Source organism: Vidua macroura, chromosome 3 (genome assembly GCF_024509145.1).
Source record: "Vidua macroura isolate BioBank_ID:100142 chromosome 3, ASM2450914v1, whole genome shotgun sequence".
Taxonomy (NCBI): domain Eukaryota; kingdom Metazoa; phylum Chordata; class Aves; order Passeriformes; family Viduidae; genus Vidua; species Vidua macroura.
In genome coordinates this window covers 81,053,524-81,074,187 of record NC_071573.1, presented here as the reverse complement: position 1 = coordinate 81,074,187, position 20,664 = coordinate 81,053,524, and the positions used below count along the sequence as shown (strand labels likewise).

General features: G+C 37.7%; 1 protein-coding gene across 2 annotated transcripts in view; it reads right to left on the bottom strand.

The window, feature by feature from the left end:
* ME1 (malic enzyme 1) overlaps positions 1 to 20,664 on the bottom strand; it is a 152,863-nt gene that overhangs the window by 16,406 nt on the left and 115,793 nt on the right. For both annotated transcript variants that reach the window (XM_053973257.1, XM_053973258.1), the window contains exons 7-9: positions 19,869 to 19,978; positions 9,865 to 9,962; positions 7,979 to 8,092 (exon numbers count right to left, since the gene is read on the bottom strand). In XM_053973257.1, the coding sequence (XP_053829232.1) occupies positions 7,979 to 8,092; positions 9,865 to 9,962; positions 19,869 to 19,978 (322 nt within the window). The remainder of the gene's footprint in view (positions 1 to 7,978; positions 8,093 to 9,864; positions 9,963 to 19,868; positions 19,979 to 20,664) is intronic.

Sequence of the window (20,664 nt, the reverse complement as noted above, 5' to 3'; positions counted from 1 at the left end):
ATGTGATACCTGTGCAGCTATTTAGAGGGGAGGACACAAACTCACAAACCCTTTCAATAGAAAGAGGAAGGCAAAGTGAGAAAAAAAGGTTATACATTCTTCTTGCTTTTACTTCCCAATTGTATTCATCAACCCAAGAAAGAAATAAAAAAGCAACAAGATTATTTCCTTATAATTTGAAATGCTTATACATTTTTCTTATCTTTTATAGAATAAGTAATTTTCTGGGGGCATTTTAGTAAGTTTGCTTGAATTGAAAAAAAACCAACAAAACCAGAAAATAAAAGCAGCCAACAAAAAAAAAAAAAAAAAAAAAAAAAAAAAAAAAAAAAAAAAAACAAAACAAAACAAAACAAAACAAAAAAAACCCACAAAAACAAAAAAAAACCAAAAAACTACTAAAAGCTAATGTACCACAAAGAAAATCATAGTATCTTTAATGGATAATCAGACTGCCTGAATTAACTACACAATATACTTTCACTAGAATATTGAAGGTTGAGAATATTAATAACACTCAAGAAGATTTATAATCCTTAAGTCCAAAGACTCAAAATGAAAATGTCAGAAATGACTTTTTAGTGGAAAAATATTGTTTCTATCACAGTATCATTCTGTCCCAAGAAACCTTCGGGTTATTTTGGATTTGAACAAAGGAGAACAAAGCAGCCTGAAAACAGATATATTAGAAGTCACCGTGGTATCTGAGATGGAAAGTAATATGAACTAAATTCTTTATTAGCAAATGAATTACAAAGGTGGACTGTGTTAAATCAGCAGATGAAGTACAGAGATAAAGAAACAATAGTAGCATTCTCTGATTGTGGCATTATGTATGAAAGATGTTGGCAATCCTAAAATGTCTCTACTCCTTAATAGGTCAGAGTCATTGGTATTATATTGTATTATTACAAAACACAGTTGCATGAACAGCAGGACCTTTCAATTCAAGGAGCAAAATGAAGTAATAGGACTCAGTAATTAACAGTTCTATGAAAAAATTGCTTGTGTTTTGGATTTGAAATGAAAGCAGTTCATAGGGACCAGTTTCAGAGTTCTGAAGTTTTTAGTTTAAGGGTCTGATCAACAGGGATCAGGTTTCAAGCAAATGTACATCACAGTTTTCACAGAAAGTTACTCTTATCATCATATTATAGCCAAACTGAGGCTCAGATAACAAACAAAAATGACCCATCAATAAAACCCTGAGAATTTTCATAGAAAACAGCTGTAAAAACAGGAGACCAGAATGCACAGCACACATCTATATGGGAAATTAGAAAATGGGAGGCAAACGTTACAAATAGCACCGATGTGCAGCCTAACGCCATGGCCTGTTAGAGGCGGTTCTGCCGGGGCTGCAGAGCACAGCAGCTCTGTGCCAGCGAGGCAGCCAGGCAGGGCTGGAAGCTCTCCAGGAGCTGCTCTTCCCATCAGCTGGGAGGCAGCTGCGAATCAGGCAGAGCACCCTGAGGACTGCGCTGCCCCACATTCGAGGCAGGGCTGGCTCTCCTCCCGTCTCACAGCCAGGGCGGCACAAATCTATTTATATAAACACTTGCCTTCATTTCACCGTGTCAACTGTGCCTTATTTAAACAAGAGCTCAGAGATCAGTACACAGATAAATTAATAAAATAATTTGAGGTTCTTAAATAGTGAAGACATGAGAACCACAAAAGACATAAGAACTGTAGACCAGGGAGCAAAGCAGTCTATTAGTAACTTGAGTATTTCCAACTGCAAATGTTTTAAATGTTTTGGCCTTCCTTGCATTTTTCCTGTGAATTCCCTACTGCAGAGTTTAAATAGAAACAAACAAAAAAGCAATTGTGAAAAAAAATTGTGGTTAAGAGTCATAGGAGAAGGTAGTGAAGCACCTCCCTTTTGGGAGATGGTCTCTATGTGGCTTTTTTATCAGTTTCATCACAAGTAAATCCCTGGTCTAAAGGCTGTTGAGAACTCAAGGCAGGGACTACAGAGAGACCTCCATGGGAGGCCCCAGAATCATGAAAGGGATGGCACGGGAGGGGCACAGAGAGCAGGCTGGGAGGGGACAGGCCAGGCTGCCCACAGCCAGAACTCCAGAACAGCATCAGGTACAAGAAGTCACAAAATGCAAAATAAAAAAGGGTGGATGTATGGATATGGACTCACTGGGCAGGGGTTGACTCAAGTCCAAGGGCCTGCAGGTGACAGGCATTCCTGTGCCACCTCATTTAGGAACCAAAAATCAGAGACATGTAAGCCCTCCCAAAACCCATACTGAGATTCTATAAAGTGACAGTGCCTCCTGATTAGGCCCATCCTCTAACACCTAAAGGTGAAGAAAATACATTAAAACTAAACTGGGCAACTTGGGCACACAACTAATAAACAGTTGTGTGAAAAAGTTGTGCCAATTGTGTGAAAAAGACACAAGATTTTGAGGAGACAATGTCATAATAGTTGGCAGTAAAATGTACAATTACAGTAAGAAATACAATTCTGGTGTTGACTTTAGAACTCATTGTTAGAAAAGTAGGGCTGTTTTAGTCCTGTAAAATTTATAAAGTACCCTTTCAATGTAAATAAGCACACATGGTTAATAGGTTAACAAGGTTAACAGGCAGGACAAAATTTATAAAGATAATGATTTCAAGAAGGTAAGATCTGAGAACCAGAGTAAATCACAAATCTATAGAACAGCAGAAAATTGAGCAAATCAATAATTAATTTCAGTAACAGAGCATGAGCAAAATAAATAAAAAACCACCCAAATTAGGTCCCCATCTCATCAGTACATCTAATGCACACAGTGTCAAAGTGTTACATGCCAGCAAAGGCAATGGGTTTTGGTGGTGTCTCTTTTAGAGAAACACCCCACCAATCACCCTTTTGCCTTGTCCTCACTTGTTTTCATACATTACTCACTGAGCATGAGTAATGCCACGAGCATTCGGAGAGAAATTAATGTTTCCTTTTTGCAAAACTTGTACTTGATATAGAAAATGACAAATGAGAGATTTAAGTGCACAGATTAATTCCCCAGGCATCAGAAAAACTGATGAAGCAAACAAGGATTGCTTTGCTGGGATGGCACATGAGTAAAATAAGGCAGAAACTGCTTTGAGTGATTGTGGCACCTTGGAGACACTCAAGGCATTGCATCTTTGCTAAAATGTAAATCATTTTTTTTGGCTGGAAGAGTCCCAGCCAGTTGCAGTCAGCCATAAAAGAACAGATCAAAAACAGAAGTGTCAGAATAATTGACTGTTGAGAAAAAGAAAGCTAGAAATAATTAAAAGTCAGCAGAACTGGCAGACAGTGGTATATAAAAGTTAAAAACATTATCAAATTCATCTAGTATGAAATTGAAACTTTTTAAAAGAATTATTATTGATATTTTTTTTTTTAAACAGTAACAGACAGTCTGGATGGGATTCAGTTTGATATTATGATAATTCATTGTGACCTCTGAAAATTCTTTCACTTGTTGTATGAGTCTGTCACTGAAATTCTGGTATCATTCCAAATGTCCCCCTTTCTCTTCCATCATTCTCTAAGCAAAGACTGAACCATGTATGTACCCAGCTTTGACCAAACCATGAACTTTAATCAGGGTCATATCCAAAGCCAGTTAATTGGTTGTGAGAATCTTTTGCAAATAAAATTGCCAGGGATAATGAAATGGGGGAAAAAGGATGAAAAATGAAATCCTTTTATGTGACTATCTACAGGTTTACCTGGTTACCTCCATTATGATTAATCAGGACCACAGAAATTGTTAATTTTTTGGGATCTATTTCAGTCTTCCTCTGATACTAGAAGATCAATATTCTGAGGCCTTCAACCATCAGACCTCAGTGAATATTCTTGTGCTTGTCCTACAGGGTTTAAGATCACACATCTAAGGGATATTTAAAATACAAATCACTGGACTAGACACAAGTATTACTGTGCTGAACTAGAAAGAATAGAGTGCAAAAGTGTAAAAAGAAACATTTCTTCATGGTGACTTACTCTTTAAAATTAAGGATGACATTCATCCCTCTGCAAAGGAACAACTTTTGTGCACTAGAGATTATGTGGTGTACAAAAATGTAATGCTGCCTTGCAAATTATAGAAAAACTTCACTGCAAGAGAAGCATGTTTGGCAGCACAGGAACATTCCCTGTCCATCCTCAGCACAGGAGCAGCCATCCTTGGCAGAGGGTGGGAGAAGTTTCTACTAAGTCCATTTAAATATTAAAAATGCCTTATAAACTGTATCATATTCCTAGGAAGTTCCAAGAACTCTCTTGCCTATCACCCTACCCTGTTCTTGGTATTGCCTTAGAAAACAAAACAAAACAAAAAGCAGTAAAAGCCTTTGCAGCACATTACTGAAATGCTCAGACAATGGTGAATCTTATGAATATCCCAACATTCTCCCATTCTGCCTCTTCTCAACTAGTTGACACAAAAGAATTTACTGTCTTTAAAGTTCATGGACTAAGACTTGGCTACTAATACAGCTAAACATGACACTATGGCAGCTTTAAAGAAGACACAAAATGTGTTCACCACGTGTCACACACTTAGGTAATCTGTGGGATTAACAGATAAAAAATATGGGAACACTGAGCAAAGGGGAATGGAATGTGGAAGACATTACCCACCAATACCACACATCAGACAGACTGTGATTGTGTGATAATTCAGAAATTAAGAACTAAAGATGAATCCCAACTGATTATGTATAATCTTCAAGTACACAAGAGTGCAAAACCAACTTTATAGTGTCTCTTAATTAAGCATTCAAATTTCCATTTGAATGCACTGGGATACCTAAGACAGTAAGTTTCAAAAAGTCACACAGTTTTAAGTGGCAAAATTCTAATGATATTATGATGGGCAAAACTTCCTCACCCACCTTTGGAAAACAGTTTCAAAAGGTGAAAGCATTCTGAACAAACTTTAGAAGACCAAACAACAACCCCAAACTGGTATCTACAACATTGTAAATTCCCTAGATGGAATTACAGAACACAACTATGGACAGTATAACAAACACAGCTCCATCACCAGCTCTTTTACCACAACATAGCAGAAAAGTTGGTCATCAGGCTTGGTTTAATGAAAACAGATGGTTCCCACAGGGGGAAAATAAAATTAACAGGAGAATGAAAACACAGCTGCACTTAAACTAAAATTAAAAAGCCACAAAGGAAAAATTCAGCAACAAAAGCCTGATAAGTGACTTCGTGGCAGCTTTTGAGGGTGGGGGAAGAAGAAAAAGGTGGAAACTGCAGCGAGGTCAACAACAGTTACCAGGTTATTTTTCTTAGAACTGGTTGAAATGCTACAGAAAGTAGATGAAAGGAGAAACAATATTTAAATCTATAATAACACATTGCAAAATTAATGATCAGAGGCCAGCATAGAATGTAAATGATGTAAAAATTAGTTTAGTTGGACAAAGTAACTGCTGAGTCTTCAGCAATTCTGTTATTTCTCATACTGCTAAAGCAACTGATCAGAATATTTCTAGTACTGAAAAGGTCTCCCTGCTTCACATAAAATTCTTTTGATTAAGCAGGTTTTGATTTGATTAAAAAAAATTAAAAATTTTGATTAACTGGTGATCTATGCTCTGATTTTGGTAATTCTTACCTTTGCGATAATGAAAGGGTTTGTAAAAATAGAGTTTTTCTGATTTTGTTCTCAAAAATCTTCCTCATTTTACTTCTCTTACCTCATTTCTACAAGTTTGGAAAGTTCTTCAAGCCTTGCAGCATTTTTCTGCAATCAGCTAAAGCCAAAATAATTTCCTAAGTGGACCTAAATCACAGCATTCTTTATCAGGCCAGAAAAAGGAACCAGGAATAGTTTAATTATTTACTCACTGTATATATAACTTCCCAGCAGTTAAATCTCAAGCCTCTTGAGGCTTACACTGCATTTCCTTTTTTTTGGAGGGAGGGTATTTTGACCTGGGTTGTTTTTTTTTTTAACTTTTCAGTGGGGGAACATTTTGCTGCAGAAGAAAGCCAAGAGAAGACCTTCAGAGCCCTAGACCAAGGACACATTTCCTTATGTCAGCCCAGGCCTTGCTCTGACAGATGTCCCTCAAACACAACACAGCAGCAAGCACCCACCCCATTCTCCAGCCCCTCAGGACAGCCAGATGGGAAAACTGGTGCTGCCAGGTCTTCCAGGAACACAAGCAATGACCTGAAATATGCACCGTCGGTTCCCGCTGCTTGCATCAACATCTGGCCACAAATTCAGCCCTAATCTACCTCAGACAGCTGTTATGTCTGGCGATCACAAGTAGTTCACAAATATACTCCAGGCAGGACATGAAATTCAGTGGACTGCTTTTTGGACAAAACCCAAATTAAAGCTCCACCAAGAAGAATAAGCAGAGGAAAGGAACATCGAGGCTATGTGAGACGCTGATTGGTTTTGGCACCGCTTGAGAGCGCAGAAGCTCAAAGGTGGTGAGGAAAGAATGCAGTCACCGAGTCACTAAAAATGTAAGAACCTATGAAAGGAATGAGTCTCTGCTTACCAAGAGCAACAACCTGGATTCTCAGCTGACTGGCAAATTAGCAGTGAGAGGTGTGAAGAGATGGGGACAAGTAACCAGGGAGCAACAAGAAAGGAGAAAGGCTGGTTAACCACCACGGCTGGACGGACATGCAGCAGAGACCTCTTTTACTGCTCCAGGGCTGTGAAGTTCCTACACTTCTGCCCCTGTTAGTTTGTTTCCTTAATCGCCAGGAGGTGACTTTAGTTCAATTGTATAATTTGATATGCCCAGTTTTTCTGGTGAAAGAAATGGTGCAATCCGATGACTCTTAGGCAACCTCAAGGTTTCTGCAGCCACAGACAATACACAGGCCTTTAGTCATTTATGTTTGGACATAAAATCACTTCAAAATTATTAGATGAAAACCAAAAGGACTAAAAATACGCATTAAACAAACAAAAAAAGCACCAGAGGAAAAGAAAAATCTGTGTCCCAGATATCTGCATTCTTCTGTACCTGATCAGGCTACTTTTGTGCCTTCTGGCAAGGGATGACCAAGATGACCTTAGTAATATTTGCCCATCTGTATGTCCATGATTGTACTATTTTCCCTTTAACAGTATGAGGGAAAGGTGCTATGATACTGTTCAATAAGCCAGCAGACACTGCCTGCAGAATGCATCCTCCTGATGCATAGTTGTGTGAACCACAAAAGACCTTTAATGTCAGACAGCCAAATAACACTGTGAAGTGTGGTACTAACAAGGATGACCACAAATACTGCAAACCAACCAGCAAGGTGAAAAAGCAAAGGCAGTTGGTCTCTCCTCTATTTCCTTTAAGTAGCTCACAAACTATTAAATACATAACCACCTTTTAAAACACACCAGTTTCTTTATTCTGGCACATGGAATTCATATGTTTCTTTATTTTGGCACATGGAAGGAATGAGGTAAGGGTGACTGATGAAGTCTCTCAGCAGCTTCAAATTCTGACCAGTGTTGATAGCACTGCAGACCACAACATCTGCAACATGAGCTGTATCACTGGGCAGAGAAGCTTTTTGTTGCAATGCATCTCAGCTCTTGCAGAAGGATGACTTGCCTGCTATCCTAGTAATGTGCCTATACATCTTTGTCCAAGACTGTGCTAACAAGTAATAGTCGCATTTAGATGGGAAATATTAAACCCCGAAGTGGAACATTTCTTTTCTTACACATTTTTTAATGAACTGCTGAAAAATTTTCTTCATTATGTGCTCATCCCTAATAGAAACAGAACAGGAACTCCAAGTGTAATCATCCCCCCCCGCCAAGTAACATGGCAGTCTGTCATTAATTTAATAAACTTTAGAAAAGAAAAACAACTCGCTATGCCAAGAGAGATACTGTTGCAGTTACCTTCACAAAGAATATATTCTTGTCTTTATCTACAGAATGCAAGCAGTATCGCGATATTTAAAGTAATGACAAAATTGTATTACCTTTACGACTAATCCCTTCGAGTCAACCAACCAAATTCTTTTGGTAGCTGCATCTTTGGATAGCCCTTCTTTTTCCATAGCCATAAGAATGAGGTTTGCTATCCCCAATGCAGCCTGAAGGAAAAAGAAGAAAAGTAGAGTACAAAACAAGAAATGAAAGAAATCCCCTGCTCACATTTTAGATAAGTTTTCTAATTTTAATAAACAATAAAACAGAATCATTATTTTTTCATAAAATAAACCTAATAAACTGTAACTACCATTTGGTCATTAGAAACCATAACACAGAAGAAGAGCATAGATAAATCTTAAATTATATAGATAAATCGTAGTATAGATAAATCTTCAGATGGCTCTTAAGAGTGTGGACAGCAAAATAAATGTTGAGGCTGGAAAGTAGAAAATGCTAGAACTAACATTTATTCCACATAATGATAGTTCCAGCCCTGGAAGCGTGCCAGGTTGGATGGGGCTCTCAGCAACCTGGTCTAGTAGAATGTTCCCTGCCCATGACAGCAGGGGTCAAACTAGATGATCTTTAAGATCCCTTCCAATCCAAACCATTCCATCAGTCTATGATATTCATCTCAGAATACATGAAATATTTTTTGTTCTTTGAAATTTTTGTAATTTAAACTAAAGGAAATAACAGTCTGCCTGCCAGAAAGTAAAACACAAGGGCTTTTGCTCTTATCTCTTTCTAAGATGTCCATCAGAAAGGTAAGCCTCCTTTTACTTACTATTCATATGTTTTGTAATTCTAGACTTGGCTGTGCTCCCAGTCAAAGCAGAGGAAAGAAAAACTCACATATCAATCTTTTGCTGAAACGTTTTTCATTCTTACTGGATTTTATAATATTTTATCCAATAGATTAAATGCCATACAGGTACAGATTGAAAACCAGGCAACAAAACAAGCCAACAAACTGCTCAATATTTCTGATTACAGACCCATACATGTATTTTTTGGGCTTGGTTCTGTTTCTTATTCTTTATCACTGATTTTCACTGAGAACCAAGTAAGATTTTCCTTTTTTTGTTAAGAAATAAGTAGTTTTATTAAAAAACAGCTCCTGCAGCAGGGGTGATAGCTACCATTACCTCTTTGCAGCAACAGCCACACTAAAACTATTGACAAAAAAAATAAACATTAGACCATTAATTCATCTGCTTGTTGAAAGTGGAACAAAACCAGGGGAAGGAACTCCAGAGAGATGGATAGTCTTGACACAGTAAGGTGGTGACATGGATCCAAGCCATTTTGAAAACTGCAGATATATCACCAAGTATTTAATGAAATTAAAGAAGATAGCATGGGGTTGTAGGCTTCATACAAGAGATGACAAGCCACAATGTAGGTAAGTATAGCCTGCACTTATGTGTCAGCAGGTTAGAAATTAATACTGAAAAATTACTATAAAAAATAGTGTGCATAAAGATCTTCAGAAATGGGTGACCTTAATGTGCAGAATACTGAAAAACTATATTCAATGACAAAAGAAAAAATTCAAAGGGGTACTTCTTGCTAAATAACACTGACTCGGGTAAATATGTTATATTTACTTTCTCCACTGTACTTCCTCGTCTCTCAAAAAGTGGTTTGCTTGGTTATATCAAGAGCAGGTCAATAATTTAGAGCGGAAGAACAAAAACTTGAAGTTCTAAAAATAGAGCAGATCTCCAAAAAATGTCTTATGAAAAATACGAGGCTTCATCAGATGATCAGAGCCTTTTCTGTAAATTTACATTTGCACTGAAAAACAACTTTCAGCAGGTGTTAGTAATCATTCTACCCATTTAATCTTGTTTATTGGACACATGTAACTCAAGTAAATATTAGTAAAAGTCATCATAGTACAATTTGCCCCATGTATAAAAATACCTACCTCTCCAGCTCCCTGGAACAACACTGTGTGATCTGACAATTTGTTCTTGGTGATGCGCAGAGCTGCAAGAAGACCTGCAACAGCAACAGATGCAGTTCCTGAAATGAAAAAAAAAAAAAAAAAAAAAAAAAAAAAAAAAAGAATATATCCGGTTATTCTTGAAACAATTACAAAACTTTACATTTTAAGTGATACCACAGCATCTTTTGCCTAAAAGATACAAGTACTGAGGGTAGTAACAAATAGTTGAGTGGAGTTAGAATTTGCTCTACTTCATTCTCACAAAAGTTAAATGTGAGAATATCATCAGAGTAACATTAAATTAAATAGATTGATTCTATAGATGGGTATAATGGCTAGACCATTCAAACTCTTGTAAAATATTCTAGTTATGACCTTTTTTAGAACAAAGGATGTGAGAGTCCAGAGAGAAGTATTTTGAAGAAATCCAGATACTGAAAATGAAGTTACTAGTTTCATTCCTCAAAAAGATATACCTCAAGTACAGTAAAATACAAGGCTAAAATAAAACTTCATTTCTCATGGGGAGGTTGTCGGAGTAGAATATCAAACTGAACGTTTAGAGAGAAGCTAAACTCGCTGAAAGAATAAGGCCAGCTTATTTAAGACTTCAGCCCACTGTGACAGGAGTTCCAGTTTAGTATCTTCTAAAACATTGGAGGTACCTTTTAAATCTATCTTTGAGTCATGCCACACAGAGAAAAAGGCTAACATTTAGTTTTATGATTAGCCCGGGAAGGTCTTTCTTCTCCAAATCAGAACCCCAGAAAACAAGACACCTGTCTGTCTTTGAATGGAGAAATTTTGGTCCTTATTGTGAGAAACAGCTATTAATAAAAAGTAGAGAAAAGAAAAAAGAATTCAAGCAGACATCTAACTCAAACTTGTTCACAGTGGCAGAGTAAATCCAACCTCTGTGATTGCTGACATATCTTTGTCTAACTTGTCCTTAAGGTCTTCTTTCAAATACTCTTATATCTCCTGAGCAAGCTATTCCAGTGCTTAACTGTACTTTAGGTTGAAAATTTCAAACCTAACCGTTTCTTTTCTTCCTCTTCTATTCCTTTTCTGTCTCTTATCCACTACTGGAAAGCCTATTTTGCAAAAAGTAATTTATTAATTTGAAGACTAATGGTGTTAATCAGATTTCCTTATCTGGAACAATACCAATTCTCTCACTCTTTCAGAAAGTTAAGTTTTCTTAACTTGAACTGCTGCACCCAAATTGATACACTGCACTGTAGGTGAATTGTCAGTACTGCTGAGTCAAGCTTTCAGTTGCACTCTGTTGCACTCAAGAAAGTTGTATTTAGTCACCAGGTCCTCATATCTGGCTTTTCCGACCCAAAGACTGAAGGTGACTCCTTCTCCCCAACAAAGCCTACTGGAAGGGGAAGACTTTCTTTCATGTGTTTGTGACTTCATGCAAAAACCTTATATTTTTCACAAATTATTATCATCACTAAAGCATAAGGTGAGCCCATAAAAAAAAAAAAATACAGACTCTATTCCTGCAAGGAACTTGGATCCCAATAAGACATCCCATAGACAGGAATGCAGTAGTGAGGTAGATAAAACCTTCAGCCAAGTTGTGATTTTAGAGGAGATTCTGAAGAACCAATTGCAGACAGCACTGATTTCTCTAGGACTGAAAAACCTGTCCAGACACTAACAATTAGGTACTGAAAGTCAAAACATGGGTTTCAACAGTCTTTGAAGATTCATAATGGCTATCTGATTCAGAGAGCTGGACCACAGGGAGATGAACACAGGCCCTGCAATGTCCAGTTCCAGAAATAATAATCGAATTCTTCCTTCTCTGGGCAGCAGCTGTCACTGACTGACTCAAGGAAATCAAAGATGAGGCCATGAATTATTTTGAGAAGCCTGCAAGAACTTGCAAGAAGGAGATTTGCTGGCTCCTACAAGTCTGCTCCTGATCACCACTGTCCTAACTGCAATTGCCTAAAAACCACACAGTTGAGGGGAGAATTCTCATTTTTCCTTCATAAAAAGGGTGAAATGGGTATGACCAGCCTGACAAAAGCGCTTGGCCCAGAATCTGTGTATTGAACAGTTGCCCTCAATATGCAGCTCCTCTAAATTTGCTATTCACAAGTCTATTTTCTCAGAAACAAGGTGAATTTTAACGATGAGATAGCAGTAATCCCCACATTAAACTTTATGAGATGCTCAAAACAGGCATTCATACTGCAGGCACACAGACCACTGATTTTCAAATATATGTAGCTAAAACTACAGGACCTAAAAGAACAGAAGTAGTAAGAAGCCTGGTACTGGGTAAACCTTTTATTCAATGGCATCATTTGAGTGTTGAAGGCTGGGTTTGAATCTGTGGTTTGTAGGTAGGATCATCTGAGTTTCAAGAATGGTTACTTTTTCAAAAATAAAAGGTAATGCTTAATAAAATTTAAGAACACATTTTAAAATTAGAAAGTCACTTTTGGAAGTAAATCCACTTAAACAGTTAAAAAACATGTGTCTTCAGAATTATATTTGTTGCGTGCTTTTGATTATGACTTTTCACTTCAATCATCAGAAATACAGGACACCTTGTTCTCAGCCCACTTAATGATTAGACCATACAAATTTGGCATTTTTTACTTCTTTAGTCATTTTTATGACTTGTTCTGTCCCTGATTTCTAAATAAAAAATCTTAAAAATGGTTCCTCTGAGGCATGGCTTTGGGAACAATAACCATCAGGCTGAGACACTTCCACCCCACAGCCTCCAAGAACTAGCTTGTTTCTTTCCCAGATGAAATTAAGTCTTCCTCTGGCAAGTGCCAAGCTGGCAAAGCCCAAAAATGGCAAAAAAAAAAGAGAAGTCAGAGTGTGCTCTCAGTTTCCCTTGGTACTCTACCAAACAATCCTCATAACTAGCAAGAAAAAAACCCCATGGTCTCGTTGGATGCCAAATTCTTTCTCCAAATTTATTTTACACAGCTGTGCTTGCAGGGGAGGAGGAGGAGGGAGCCTACATAACACAGCTTATTTCTAGGACCATCAATCTGGTCTCCTGAAAAGAAAAGCTGAGCTAGAGCACTATAAGATCCTTGTTTTCCTTGAAGTTGTGGCCACCACAGCACCCTGTCCCCAACACAGGAGTTCTCAGAGAGCTGTGAAAGTTGCTCTTCAAGCTGCTTTGTGGTGACAGAGTCAAAATGAAACACCAGAGATTTATAATGAATGGGAATGCTGGGATACCACTTATCTCCATGGCTGGTGCAGTGTTGCTAAGCTTGTTAGCCAGAAAAATGGACTGTCATTAAGTATTACCAGTTGGGATATTTTTACAAACTTTGTCACTACATGATCTTCTGCTTTAAGGAAAAATAGAAGATATATGAAAGATAAATAAAATCCTGCACTGAATATCAATAACATTTTGCATTGAATATTTGCATAGGATGTGAGCTGCTGTTACCTGTATGTTGATTATGAGGGTGATTCAGAACAAGGTTATAATAGCAATAGATAAAGGCTTAAATACGACATTTCTCTCAAATCACCATTTGTACAGAATTGTTCTAAAAAGGGTGTTTAGAAGTATTCCACACCAATTTTGTTCAGCCTTTTGACTCTGAAAGAAATAGTAACCCATTTTATTAGATTACTGAACCCACTATCACTGCTGCTGGCAGCAGCTGTCATCACTCCTCGTCAGCAGCTTCCCTTACTCCTTGCCACTGAAGGGGGGCACCGGCAGCCTGAATAGCAGATCTGTTTAACCGGAACTGCTCTGACTAACGCCATGACCTTAAATTTCACCCTGAACACTGGCTCCAGTTTTTGAAATGAAGCAAAATGCAATTCACATCCATCTGCCAAGGCAGATGCAAACCACTTTTTGCAGACATCACAAGGCACAAACAGAATTTTGTCACTTTTCTGACTGTCATCACTGTAGGAAGGGGTGAATTGGCACAGATTAAATCCCTTGTGTGCAGGATAAGATAGACATTTTTCAAGGGTATGATTTTGAAAGCCCATTCTATTCTCCACAGATTTCTAGAAGATTAATCAAAGCAAATTTAACAAAGGGTATTTCCTTTAAAGGGGTGTCAACTGCTGCAACAGCAAACATTTCATTATAGTTTTCTAGGAAGGTAAGTCATGTCTTATATAAACACAATAGATGTGAAATATCAAGGTACACTATTCTATACCAAGTCTCTGTTTTCTGTGCAAGATTCTTTAGCCTTGTTACAGTAAACTGCACAACTGAGCATGAATGAAAGGAAATCCACAGCCTTTTGGGGTTGACACACTATAAATGCTTGGAAGCACAGAGTACTTTTTCAGCAGATATAACTGAACAAAAAAAAAAAAAAAAAAAAAAAAAAGAGGGAAAAAGCCCCAGAATGCTGGGAATGAGAACTCAATTTATATTGGATGTAATTTAATTTAAATTAGTGAGAAAGGGCTTATTGCACTGAAGCCTTTGTCCATTATTTAAAGTTTCGAAAAATAAAACTTGTAATCAAATGTTAGCAGTTCCTTTATGTAATTTTACCTATCTCATTTTAAAAAGCTAGCAAACCATAAGAGGGGAGAACTTTTTGCAGCATATCCAAAAATCTGAGCTATTCATTCTGGACTAAAAGATTAGGAAGTGGTAAAATTCATATTTCTCAATACACAGCATAATAGAAATCACATGTTAACATTGCCAGCCACCCAAATTGCACTTCACAGAGTGCCGGGGAAAAAAAATCCATTCCCAACTCCTACACTTACAGGGGAAAAGGGGAATAAAGATCCTATGAAAAAGGTGGGATCTCAGTTGCTAGTGAGGCAAATGCTACAGCTGTGGCCCCTCTTTTAAGAGATGGGAGCTCCTTTTTCTTGCCATGAACGAGCTTCTCAAAGCTGTGTGTGCACACTGCCCTGCTCTGCAGCAGGCAGTGAAAAGAGGGGAAAGGCTGTAGGCAAGGGGAGATGTAGCCTGTCTAAAACACCAACCATTTGGCATATTTGGAAAAGGATACAGAGTCCCAGCAGCACAGGATGGCTGAGGCTGGCTGGGAGGGCATTTAGTGTGACTCCCTGCTCAAGCAAGCAGGGCCACCTGGAGCTGGCTGCCCTGAACATGGGAAGAATGGATTTCTTTTTTAAACCCATAATGAGCAAAAAAAGAAACAGAGGAATACTTGTACATACACGTGCTTGTGTATCCACATGGAAAATTACACAAAAGCTGCAGTAGGGTATTTACTTGAAAACATACTGATTTCAATGTAAATTTACCACTGAGTAACAAAGAGGTGATATCCTGAATATACTGAAAGAAAAATACACTTCACATAACCCTACAGCATATGTCTTAATAGGATTTTAAAAAATTATTTTATTTTAAAATTATTTCGTTTTTTAAATCTCAGCATGTTTCACTTGAAATCCAATGTCTCTGAAAGTAAAGCACATGTCTATGAAAGAAGTTTTCTACAGTTTGCATATCTTATCAGAATTTGAGATATAAATACCTGAGCTATTATATGTCATTCCACTCTGCATTTTTCAAAATTTTGGTCAGAGAAAGAATTGGAAGCCCATGCCCATCACAGCAAATCAAAAATCTTCTCTATAATTTGATTTCAAGAACTGAAATTTACAGGTACCAAATGTATAAATTTTTATATTAATGTTAAAATAATAGAATCTTAAAAAGGACAATGTTTGTAACACAGAAATTCCAATTTCTGAGAATGGCACTGATTTAACATTGAATTGGTCACAACATAACTTCCAGGTATAATTTTCCTAGTTATTCAAATGGCAGTCTGCTGAACACTCAACATATATTTTAAATAAAATGTAAAATGAAATAATTATATTAAGTTACATGTGGTCTACATTTTTTACTTTATGTCTCTTTCTTTTCATAAAATGTTGATGCAATCAAACAACACAGCTGTTCAAAACGAATGACATCTAAGGTCATGGTGGATACTGAAGTTAATTCCAATCCACCGCAATCTCTCCGTGTAAATATTTATATTGGCATAAAACACAGGCCCTGTATCCATTGTGGGGGAAAGCACTGCAATTGCGGGCACAGTGAAGTTACAAGAACTGTAACTCCAGTATTACAGAGCAGAGGAACACTTATTTTATGTAGACTGTCTTATACTACAGAAGTTTGTCATTGTCAATTGAGACAATTTTTAAGTACAGAAGGGAAAAAAGATCAAAACAATTCTAATAATTGAAATAATCGACCAACACAGAGGCAGCAAGGTCAGAGACATTTATGCACTATATGAAAGGTACCCATGTCAGCAATGACTGCAACCAGCAACCACGTGGTGCATGCACCATGTGCACCACAGGAGAAATGCACGTCTCTTAAGACATGCAAACTGACTGTACCCAAGCAGCAAAAACTCCTTCAACAGCCTCACCAAAGTCAAAATGGGTGTGGAAAGGGCACCCTGGCTTTGACAGGGGCAGGAAGGTGTGCCCCAAGCCAAGCCCACCCACAAGCAGGCTTTCAGCACTGCCTTGTACCTAGGACTTTGGTTTTAGCAGATCTTAGGAGACTTGTTCAACCTCCCTGCAGCAGGCAAGGGAACTGGTTCATTTCTTTAAGGAAATTTTTAAACTGTGAATCCCAAGCCTGCTTCCTTCGAGGGCGGTCACACAGAGAACATCTCTCACCCTGAGAAACAGCTTTGTTTGGCAACACAGGCCCCATGGGTCCATTCCCAGGCAGGGGTTGGAAAGAAAAAAAACCATCACATATCATATCTTTTAGAAAATTCCACCCTTTCCTAAATATATTGGAGATGAGCAAAGCTAGCAATCTGACCTAATTCAGGAATTTCTAAATGTTGTGAAGTTTGACATTACAAAATTAATTCATATTTCTCCCATATGGGAAATTATGATCAAACCCCACTCAGTTTTGGAAAAGTTTCTCTAATAGTTAAAACCAGATAAAAGTATTTGTTTTAAACTAAAGGCTTTCTCTGATTTTAATTTCCAATAATCTGTCTCAGTATTTCAGAGAGAGAGGAAAAAAAAGCATCAAGCTGATTTGTGGTTAGAAAAAAAAAACAGATGGAATCCAAGGGAAAAAGTGAATATTTTCTCCCTAAGGAAACATTGCTATTGTGTTTGTAAAAAGATATTTTGAAAATACAAATATGGAGAAATTATTATAATTTCAGAGGGAAGAAATTAATCACCTGTCCAAAACCAAAGATGCTTTCTAAAATGCTAAAGTATGAATAATTTCATTATTCCAATACAAATTTATACCATTTGGTCAGAATCCTGTTCACCTTTGTTCTCAATTCCTTGTGTACAGAGAGGTAATGTAGAAAAAGTCAAAAAGCTTTCTCCAGAATAAAGGATGTGACCGTCCTGTAGCAGGGATTGAGACTGTTTCCAGAAATTCTTAAATATGTCTATAGGTGATCCTTAATGGTCAATCTTTAGTGGTTTTCTCTGATCAGTGTTTTGGCAGACTTTTTCCAAATGTTCTGCAATCGTCAGTTAGGGGCAGGCTGACCTGTAAATAGCTGTGAGCTAAGAGAGGGCAACTGCATGTCCAAGTCAGTACTTGCTGATAGGTATATGCAGCTTGCCAAGTTTTCTTATCTATTTTAGTGTCTGTCAGAAATCAGGATCATATATTAGGGTATTTTTTAGACTTGAGATACTGAAAGGTCCTCATTGCATCACTAAGCTATATAGGGATCCTTTCTCTGAATATCTTATATAGAGAAAGAAATCCTCAAGCCTTTCTATGAAAGATATTAAACATTTCTTTTGATCTTAAAGTAGCTTTCTCTTGAAAAATATTAGTACTAGGAGAAACTGTGTTTAAAATACCATGTAAGCACTATCTTCAGAAGATGATGGCAAATTAGATGCAGTGTTATGTTTCTCTGCTTTTATTGGCCTGGCACTACTTGTCAGCTTTTGCTGTGGAAAATACAACTTGCATACAGAGAAGCCACTCTTTCAAGTAGCCTGGAAAAAGTTGTGCTATTTATAATCTGAAAATCTCAACGGATTGATAAAGAAGTTAGCACCATCCATTCTCATTATAGTTGCTAGGTGAAAGATCCTTAGGGTTTATAAAGCTGGAAGAGGAAGAGTGATGAAAGATCAATGGGCTGTTATTCTACTTCCACATTACAGGAGAAGATGACATGCTATGGAAAAAAAAAGTTACTGAAGGTAACTATGAGGATATGATGACAAATGACAGAGACCAGAAATAAATGCATCCACTTTCACCTCTTGGAAGCTACACAAATATTAATGATGGAGATCACCCAAAAGTCACAGGTATTGTTTGTGAAAATATCAAAGGCCCCATAAGCACAAATTAGATTGCAGAAAATGAATAAATTAAAAGACTGCACATGGCTGCACATCTAAGGAAGGCTGCTACAGCAGCTGAGACAAAAGCCAAAGGGATACCTTCCAACACTTCTGAACGTCAAGACACCTCCTTCCAAGGTGCAGGAGAGAGAATGAAGTGGTTTGAAAATGCAAACACACAAAAGGCCTCATCAAGTAAGTTCACCCACAGTTGGTACACTTTTGCTGAAAAACTCCCATTTCTCTGAAACCACATTCTACTTGAGGCTCTTTCTGATTTGGATTAAGGACCTTCATCCTGCAAGGAAAGGGAATTCCCTGTGGGAACTGGGCCTCAAACAACCAGGGAAACGTCCAGATGCAGTTTGGCTGCTATAATGAAGTGCTGTAGCCATGGCTACACTCAAACCCTTCAGGGTAGGAAGCACCATCCTTCTTACAAATGGACATGACATTTTGTAATTAGTTTATTTCCCATCTGGGAGGTTGTTCTCCATAATCTGTTTCAGATGCAGAAGCAGAATTCAGCCAGGCTTATAACAGGAACACGGTTCATGTGGATAGTCAAGTCCCTAACTTGAGAAAGACAAGGGCTATTTGAATCCACTGCCATGCACTGAGTCACTGAAATATTACCTAGGTCCCAAATATGACTCAGTAAGGACTTTTGGAAAACTCCAGCTCCTAATAGTTGGTTTAAAGTGTCACTGAAAGCCATGAGAAATAAAGACAGGTTAACTTCCATTTTTGACCCATCACTGCTGAGACCCTCATATACCCAAGGAAACATGAGGGATAAGAGGCAGCTGGATACTGAGGGCACTCTCTGGGTTCCTCTCTCTAGCAGCTCATCTGACTCCAGACTCCTCTCAAGGATGGGAGCCAGTGCCCTAGAGGAAGTTATACACTTACTGCCCTAGAGAAAGTTATTTTCCAGTGCTCTCTTCCTGACCAGATATAAGGCAACCCAAGTAGTAGCATACACCATTTCAGCCCTACTTGTCTGTCTTCTCGGGAGGGAGGGACAAGATGCCTGTTTAAATTGAGCACTGGGGAATCCCCCTTGTTGACATTTCCCACCCTAGATATTTTCCTTTTTCCAGCTGCCACAAATGATTCAGATGGGAAAAAGACAGTCAAGGGGATCATTTCCGTCTAAAACTAAGTGAGACTATGAGGAAAATTGCGTGAATATTTAACTTGAGTTGTTAGCTTAAGAACTGAAATACAGTTTGACATTTATCAATCCAGTTGCATGGAGGAACAGTGGAGCAGTGGTCACTGAAGTGACAAAAAACCAAGGAAGTATAGTCCAGGTTTGAGCTTTGACATTTGCTCAAAGAAGTCAGTAATTTATATGGGGAAAGCCATTCACATACTAAGCTATTAAAAAAAATCCAAACCCGAAGAGTGAACATCTAAATAAAGTATGAGGTGTAAATGAGAAGTGAAAGGTTAAGAGCAAATGCAGCTCACCAAAAATCCATGCTGAGGAAACCCAAGGCAAAATGTGACATATACATCTAAAAATAACACAATAAAGTTGATAGATTTTTTCCCCTCTGGAAATTAAGACTTATTTTTCTGGCTTGTGGGAACAACAGTGAAAAGAAAAAGTTTGTTACCTTGAATGTCATCATTGAAAGTGCAATACTTGTTACGGTACTTATTCAGGAGGCGGAATGCATTGGCATTAGCAAAATCCTCAAACTGAATGAGGCAGTTCATTCCATATCTAGAAAAATAAGAAATTATGCATTATGTTAAAAAAGTTTCAAAATTATACATTAAAATACTAGCAACATTTGTGGTCAGATTTTGAATGCAAGTATAATGTGAATCATGCAACTCTCAACATGTTTCTGTTATATTCGTTATGTTTACATTCATACAGATTATTTAGAAGGCATAATCATACTACTAATAGTATTTACACAGTTCTAAGTTATGAATAGAAGATCAGTGGAAAAGGCCTTCACCCTCTGCAGACATCTCAACAGAAGGGTGATCTGTTCCAGTGCCTCACCACCCTCAGAGTAAGGAATTTCTTCCCAGTATCTAACCTAATCATATTTTCAGTCTGAAACCGTTCCCCCTTGTCCTGTCACTACATACTCTTGTAAATATCACCCAGTCTTTATATGCATTTTTAGTAGTACTGTCTCTGGATTCTTTGCATACCAGTCACCAGTATGGCATTTACAATTACTTTCTTACAACAAAAGCAAAAAAAAAAAAAATTAAAAAAAACCCACAAAGCAATGAAAATATATCTATAAAAACTATATAAAGACTAGATTCAAGCTCACAGACATTTGCAAGAGGGCAAGATCTCAGCAGCACATGTCCTGTGAGCTAAAGGAGGCTTTCCTTATTTGCTAACAGCACAAATCCATGACAGTCAAGCTGTCAATTCATGCT